Source organism: Hyperoodon ampullatus, assembly GCF_949752795.1.
Source record: "Hyperoodon ampullatus genome assembly, chromosome: 16".
Classification (NCBI taxonomy): domain Eukaryota; kingdom Metazoa; phylum Chordata; class Mammalia; order Artiodactyla; family Ziphiidae; genus Hyperoodon; species Hyperoodon ampullatus.
Window position 1 is genome coordinate 866645 of NC_136929.1, and position 8399 is coordinate 875043.

The following is an 8399-nucleotide window of genomic DNA, read 5'->3' on the forward strand; positions in this document are numbered from 1 at the left end:
AAGGACAAGTGTGAACTATGCACATGGAAAGACTGGTGCTGGGGGAGGAGGCTTGGCCAGTTAGTGAGCCTGACACCCAGTACCTATAGGATTTTATTAGCCTCTGCTTTAACAAAGAACGGACTTTATAAAACTATGTGCCAGACGGTATTCTCAAACTTGCAAATTATCTCCTGGGAGGGACACGGATACTCCCGAGTTAACAGAATAAAGCAACAAATGTGCAAACACCTGGGTCAGTAAACTGCTCTTTTGAGATGACAGCCCCCGCCCCGTACTCTGCAAATGGAAAAGGCAGCTTAAATGATCATCCATCAGTTTGACATTATTCAGAAAGCAGGTACCACACATTTCTCATGTAAAATGGACTAAACTCTACGTTCCTGCACAAAAATAAGTGGATGTACTTACACAGAAGTCAGCTTGTAGCACATTTTAAAATCACAGTTATAATAATGTCTTTCAGCTAAAGACACGACCACATCCAGATTCTCCTGCAAACCATCTACAGACTCGGGGATGACAGTCTCACTGGGTTTATTATACTGAAACAGAGAAATGCAAACACGACTCAGTGTGCAGCACCGAATCAAAAGGCAGACTCAACCTGGCCCGGGTGTTTCAGGGTTTAACACTGACACCTGTGAGATGCTCGAAACTTTTCTAACTTCAGGTATCACCAGTACTCCTCTCAGCAAGTCTAATTCTCTTCTCAATTTTATCACAGAATTCCATGGTAGGAAGTATTTTACAAAATAGTAGTTCAGGAAGCATGAGGAAAAAAATCCTCATTTTCACACATCACTGGTTATCTGATAGTTCAATCTTTTAAAAGTATGAGTTGTTCCTGGGAGGAAGACAGATATTTTGGGAAGCTTTTTCAGGAATCACATCATATATTTTAAATAATCTAAATCTGTTCTTGAAAGTGTGCTAAACTGATAAAAATTAATTTCTAAATTCTTAACCTGTGAAAGAATAGAGGACAAATTTAATGAAATAAGATGCTTATACAAAGCAAATACTAACTTTGTGTTCTTACTTACCTTTTTCAATTTGTTCTCAAATAGAAAACGTAGCAATTCCTGTTCTTCAGTACAGAGCTTGCTAAGAGGTAGTGATTCAAGAAGTTCTTTTTCTAAAAAAATGTTGAGAAAAAAGGGACGTCCTCACAGTATTTATGGGGGAAAAAAATGAGCAATGAAAAATATTCTTCTATAGTTCTTGGTTTAAGTAAATTGAGCTCAAAAGAGGAAATAACAAGATAGAATGAACTGGAGAAAACTAAGACAGTGGTTCCAGACCCACGTAATAAGAATCACCTTGAGGGCTCTGCACGAACCTGCCAGGCAATTCTAGTTGTCACCAGACTTAAGAACCACCAAGCCACTTTCCCACCCTCAGCACTACGGACACTGTGGGGACAATTCTCTGCCGTGCTGGCTGTCCTCCGCACTGCAGGATGTTTGCAGGACCTCTGGCCTCAACCACCCACGCCCCACCCACCTGCAAGTTGTGACAATGAAACTCTCCCCAGACACCGCCAAATGTCCTCTAGGGGGCAAAATCACCCTGGTTGAGAACCACGCATTAGGCTAAAATGTCTGAATGCCATTAATACCACATCTCCGCTTTCGCTGCTTCTCTTGTTTATCCACCTCACACCATTGGCAACATACTAGGTCAATGGTTCTCAGCCCTTGACGGACCTCAGGATCATCTGGGAGCTGTAAACCATCTGATGCCAGGGCCCCACCACCAGATTCTGATTCGACTGGTCTGGAGTTAGGACCTGCACAATGATGTTTTTAAAACTCCTGGGGGTTTAAAGTGCAGCCATGTTGTAAATCACTGAATCAGATCCTGAATTCTTTACAACTTTAAATCACTCATCACATCACAATCCCTGAAGATTCTGCCTGCAAGAAGCACTGCACAATATTGTATTTTGCAACGTGCTTCATGTTTGAAGATGTGAAGGAAGTTAATAGGTTTATTTAAACCTGTACATAATAGCCTGCTCTTGATTCTATAGATTTCAGGAAAAAAAAAATCCAAACAGTATTAATTGTGCTAAACATAAAAACACCTGGGTTTCCAAACCTTCTTGGGCTGTCAACATGTGGTGTGATGTTAAAAGATCGAATGCTTCAAAGCAGTAGACGTCAAGCTTCAAAGCTTCTTTATAGCTGTAAGTAGCGAGGGTTCGGTTATCTAGAGCGTCATAGATTTTTCCTCGTAAAAGACAAATAGAACTCTTGATCTGTTGGAAAAATGATGAGTGACATACTAAGTCAGCACTACTGAAATTAATTTTTTATCAAAAATCATATATTGTCTGAAGGCTAACACTTTTTTTTTTTACATCTAAAAGGATGTGCTCCACCCAATTTCAGACACAATATAAATTAATAGAAACATAAAAGCAAAGTAAAACTTCTCTCATCTATCTTCCTTAGGCTCTCCTCACTTCAACAAACCTTTATAACTAGCTTACACGTTACTGCTACTTTGTTCATTACTTGTTCTGTCTCAAATAGGGTGATGATTTAGAGACAGCATACAGAGCATACGTATATTAAATCAAACACGAAGACCGTTTGATAGGTAGATCTCAATGAACGAACCTTAGTAAATATTAGAAAACCGGCAGCAATGCAGCACAGGGGTTAGGACCGTGACCTTTGGGAACTGGACAGCCCTGAGCTCAAATCCCAGCTGTGACGCTTACGAGTGACCCTGGACAATGCTCTAACCTCTCGTGACTCCGTTTCCTCCCCTCATCTAACTCACAGGCTCTGTAAGGAGCAGAGGTGGTACCATCTGTAGCCACAGCACACGGTAAGCTGCTCACACAGCAGCAACCTCACTACTACCATTAACAGGAGGATGCAGAAATCTGATTATGTCCCAGATTCTGAACCTCAAAAAACAAATAAGTGAGCTTAAAGATGGTCCAGACATGCAGCTAAAGTTGGTAATGGGGACTTCCCTGGTGGCACAGTGGTTAAGAATCCGCCTGCCGGGCCTCCCTGGTGGCGCAGTGGTTGAGAGTCCGCCTGCCGATGCAGGGGATACGGGTTCGTGCCCCGGTCTGGGAGGATCCCATATGCCGCGGAGCGGCTGGGCCCGTGAGCCATGGCTGCTGAGCCTGCGCATCCGGAGCCTGTGCTCCGCAACGGGAGAGGCCACAACAGTGAGAGGCCCGCGTACCACAAAAAAAAAAAAAAAAAAAAAAAAAAAGAATCCGCCTGCCAATGCAGGGGACACGGGTTCGAGCCCTGGTCCGGGAAGATCCCACATGCCACGGAGCAAACTAAGCCCATGCGCCACAACTACTGAGCCTGTGCTCAAGAGCCCGAGAGCCACAACTACTGAAGCCCTCACGCCTAGAGCCCATGCTCCGCAACAAGAGAAACCACCGCAATGAGAAGCCCGTGCACCGCAACCAAGTGTAGCCCCCACTCGCCGCAACTAGAGAAAGCCTGCGCACAAGAACGAAGACCCAGCGCAGCCAAAAATAAACAAACAAATAAATAAATAAAAATTGCCGTCTCTCAAACCACTAAAAAAACAAATAAATAAAATTGGTAATGGGATTCATCATAATATCACAATTCAAAAGTAGTAGAGGACATTATGAGAGAATCTTAGACCTATGCAGTATCCTATGAGTTATTAAGAAAAAGTAGGGCTTCCCAGGTGGCACAGTGGTTGAGAGTCCGCCTGCTGATGCAGGGGACACGGGTTCGTGCCCCGGTCCGGGAAGATCCCACATGCCGCGGAGCGGCTGGGCCCGTGAGCCATGGCCGCTAAGCCTGCGCGTCCGGAGCCTGTGCTCCGCAATGGGAGAGGCCACAACAGTGAGAGGCCCACGTACCGCAAAAAAAAAAAAAAACAGAAAAAGTAAACTCATAAAATAAATAATGCATTACAAATAAATCATGCATTTCTTAGCAGTTAAAGGATAAGAGGTCCAAGAATAATGATAATCCTCAACTCCCTCATAAATGTATTTCTTCACAAAAAAATGTGCTTCTTAAAAAGAAAAATAACCTAAGAATGTACAGTATCCCCACCTTCTTGAGATGAACAGTAGAGTAACCAAGTTCCTTCATAGACATGTTATAAAGAACAACTGGGAAATGGGGGATTGGTGGGTAACAGCTAAAGGGTACAGGGTTTCTCGCTGAAGTAAAAAAAAAAAAAAAATGTTTTCAAACTGACTGTGGTAACGGTTGTACAGCTCAACAAATATATTAAAAACTGAGGTACTATGCACTTCAAATGCATGAATTGCAATGCTATGTGAATTACATCTCAAGAAAGCTGTTAAAAAAAAGACTTAACAGTCCAGATTAGTAATCTGACCGTGGATGTTATTTATCATGTTACATTCTATCAGTATAATCTCTGCCAGCAAGGAATTTGCAATTTTATGCAGGTATGAAGTATACAAACTGAAATACACAAAATAACATAAACAGTAACACCACACCACTCCCTGGAAAGAAACAGTCTAAGGTAATCAAGGTTTCTTTGGGGTAAGTACAAAACACTGTTGAAATACAGTAAGAAGGGAAAATATGATTCCACCTGTGGGGAGGAGTTTAAGGTATCAAATGTAAGAAGAAAGAGCTTAAGTCTGCCTATTTCCGATTCAAGCATCTTAGGACACAATTACAACTTCTAACTGAGGGCTCAGAAATGTCTCAGAATCTTCCTGGGTTGGGAAAATTAAGTAAGTTGGCAATCAAACTATTTTAACATGATTGTACTCAAGTAAAAGGAGGTGATTTACATTTGCCCTATCATGTGGGCAATTCTTACTGATGTTACGGAAGCATGGCTTTTACAGTGTTACTTACTGAGGACTGTGACATTTCCCAGTCACTGGAGGGGTCTTTCAAGCTACTTTCATCCTTCGAGCATTTCCCAAACAGTCTTTTGTTGATCGGCTCCTCCATATCAAGAATATCGAGAGCCTGCTGATGTTCTTTTGCAGCAAACTGTGTAGAAAACAGAAACAGCGTTTGTCAACCATGACTTCTGATGCTAGGTACACACATGATCACAGTAGATTTTAAAAGGGTAATAAATATTATACCCACTCATTACTTAAATTTAAAATGTCTAAAGTAGAATTTTCTTCATGCATATGAGCTTTTATTAAATGGAGAGTCCGTATTTTGAATTCTCACACTCATGGGAAGGATGTGTAACATTCACAACATTAAACGTTTATTGAATAAAACAAACTGAGAGCACACTTACATGGCATCTAGCTGCAAGGTAGCGACACGCTTCATACAACTAGGAAAGAAATCAATCTATTAAAAAAGTGATCCAGATAATATGCATCTTCAATCAAAAAGAAAACTATAACCATGAAGTGAAGAAAGTCATTTTCATAATTCCTCTTTTACTCTCGCAGAGGAAAAAAACAGCCTTTTTAACGCATATTCATCATCAACCTACTGTTTACCAGTCACCAAGGATTCAAAAAGGAATAGGGACCTGCCCTCAAGGAGGTTGTGGCAGGGGAGACATAAACACAGCACAGTTTCTTTCATAAACTATGAAAGAATCGCATAAAAAATACTAACCAGTTGAATAAGAAAACATCTCCAGGGGAGAGGGTAACTTAGGAGTTGATCAGCATTCCAGCACTGAGTCTGAATAACTGTCACACATCTAAGGAACTGCAAGCAGTCAGCATGACTGGATACACATTCCATGCACTGATGGTGGTGGTGGGTCAGACACAGACTGGAGAGAAATCAAGAAGCACCTGGGGTGCCTATGAATGCATCTGACTTTATCCTGTAGGCAATAGGAAATCACTGAGTTACACTGTGAGTGATGTGATCAGATCTGTTTCAGGAAGACCACCCTTTGACAGTTTAAAAGATGAACTGGAGACAAGGAAGGTGGGGTGTGGGAAAGATGTTACTGGAGAAAACAGAAAGGAGAGAGGCTAAAACAACAAAACAGACAAATTACAGGCCTGACATGTATGAATGGTAATGAGATAGAAAGGACTATCCATACTTTCAGAGCTATTTAGGAAACAGAATTTTCAAAACTTAGTGATTAGATAGGGGGGTGGGGGGAGGGAAAAACAAAGTGACCGAGATTAGGAATAAGGAATTTTCTCTTGGGCTTCCCTGGTGGTCCAGTGGTTAAGACTCTGCACTTCTAATGCAGGGGGTGCGGGTTCGATCCCTGGTCAGGGAACTAAGATCCCTTATGCCGCGTGGCGCGGCCAAAGGAAAAAAAAAAACGTACACAAGAAATTTTCTCTTTACATTTAATATGAAAAATTGAATCCTTAAAAATATTTTGACATAAAAAGAACATATACCTAAAATACTAATCTAATAACATTTTTAAAAAGCTTTAAGGTTCATACAATCACTTACTTTGTCCAGTTTTCGTGAACGAAGTGCATGAGCTGCTCTATGATACTGGGCTGTCAGGTAAAGACACTGAGCCAACCAGTAAACGTCCTGGGGTTCCTCTGGCGGGAAAATTACATAAATGGTCAGAGGTGCAAGGTAGCGTAGAAAGTTTTTTAAGGATAGAGAAATCAGAAAAAAAAATTAGAATCTGCCACTTACCATGAGAGAGTGAGGCTACTTTATCTGCCCAAAATAGAGCGCTCTGATACTGTTGCTGTATCCAAAAACAAACAAACGAAAAGTGGTAATTGCCCTGTTACTTCAATCGTTTTACACAGATAGATATTATTAGAATGCTATATAATAAATCCACATCTCAGTACAATAGTTTTTTACATGTAGTAAAGGGTCTATCAATCATATCTCTATCTTATATCTCAGGTAGGTGAGTTTTAGTTCAATGGTGCAATAAAAATATCATTGGAAGACCTTTGATATATACAGTTGAAGAAGGTAGTTTTTTTTAACTTATACGTTGCAAAATTATATCAGCAGGTATCTAAAGAAGTAGATAACTTAAGTGATCATTTTGCAACATCTAGCCATTAGTAAGGTTCTCAGTCTTTGCCTCAGTCCTCCTGGATACAAACCAGCAACTCTGCTGCCAGTCAATTTGGGAGGAGGAATGCTTCTGGGACGGTTACAAATCTGCTCAATGTTAGTGCCTGGAGGGTGGAACCAGGCCTGTCTCCTTCCTCACTGCATCCCCAGAGCCAGAGAAAAAATGCGCAGGAAGCATTTATTCAATTCAGCTGACTTATGGCAAACCAAAATACAGCCCTTCAGCGTGCTGCCAAACATTCAGCTGCTACATTTCACATCGAACAGTTCACCGTGAACACGCTTTTCTCTCCCCTTCTTGGTTTCCAATTTATTGGGAGAGCATACGATTTACAAAAACTAAGTGACATCGCAGATTAAACTGATGCTGCTGATTCTGGAAACATTTCTTTCCCTTAAACACTGTTTGCTGTTCATTCAAGGGGAGTACAGGGAATGAAAGTGTAGTTGACAGGAACTTTTTAAAGTACTGATTTTGAGACTACAGATTTGTTTTTATCTTTATTCAGTTAAATTCGGCCAAATAAGAATGACAACTAAACTTTCCAAAAATTTTCTATTAGCCAGCTAAATGCAAAGGCCACCCCGCAACTTTCATCCTAATATAATCCTTCAACCTCCACTTAGCACGAAGTATGTACTGAGCACCTCTGTGTCCGGGGTGGGCCGGCTGCGGAGCGGGGCTTGAACACGTGTAAGGCTCGCCGCGAGCGTTAGTGGCTTCACGCTCAGCGTTCCTCAGCCTCCCGGCTGCAGAGGGCGGGGGGCTCGACCCCTCCCTTCGGGGGCTCTACCCCGAACCAAAGCCCAGGCCCTTAGGACCGCGCGCCGCCAAGACCCCGACAGCAGCCGCCCTGCTGCCTCCCGAGCCCCGGCCCGCGCTCCCCGGATAGGGCCGCCCACCTGGTCCAGGTACTGCCGGACGCGCTTCCGCAGCCGCTCCAGGTTCATGGCTGCGTGGCCGGGGTCCGGCGCGTACCCTCCCTCCTGCTGCCAGCCGGGCAGTCCCAGCCCCCGCGCCGGCGCCGCGCCCCAAGCCCGGGACCGACCCCACCCGGCCGCGCTCGCTGCGCGGAAACTTCCGCTCCCGGCCCCGCCCCGCCCCGGAAGTCCGCCGCAACCGCGTCCCTCCTGGCGACGGAAACGGGCTTCGTGCCGTTAGTGCCGAGGCTCTCTCTTGGCCCTTAGGTGGCCGGGGTTCTCGTGCGGCTGTGGACGCCTTTCCTCTGCAACTCAAGCTGCCGCGGACGCGCAGCCAATGACGTGTCCGTGCGCGATTCGCTGATTAGCTCGTTCGGAGGCGGGAGCTTGGCAGCTACGGCCCCGCGGGTTCCGTGGTTCCAAGCGTGACTCGTATTTCCCGTGTAAAAACGGCGG

At 43.7% G+C, this 8399-nt stretch overlaps 1 protein-coding gene across 2 annotated transcripts in view; it reads right to left on the reverse strand.

Annotated features, from left to right (window-relative positions):
* The window catches only part of CDC16 (cell division cycle 16), a gene marked incomplete at its 5' end in the record, with an annotated part of 28543 nt that extends 20570 nt beyond the window's left edge, over positions 1 to 7973 (reverse strand). For both annotated transcript variants that reach the window (XM_079722078.1, XM_079722077.1), the window contains 8 exons: positions 412 to 545; positions 1047 to 1138; positions 2104 to 2263; positions 4869 to 5009; positions 5275 to 5313; positions 6423 to 6520; positions 6621 to 6675; positions 7926 to 7973. In XM_079722078.1, coding sequence (XP_079578204.1) covers positions 412 to 545; positions 1047 to 1138; positions 2104 to 2263; positions 4869 to 5009; positions 5275 to 5313; positions 6423 to 6520; positions 6621 to 6675; positions 7926 to 7973 — 767 coding nt within the window. The remainder of the gene's footprint in view (positions 1 to 411; positions 546 to 1046; positions 1139 to 2103; positions 2264 to 4868; positions 5010 to 5274; positions 5314 to 6422; positions 6521 to 6620; positions 6676 to 7925) is intronic.
* Positions 7974 to 8399: the final 426 nt, after the last annotated feature.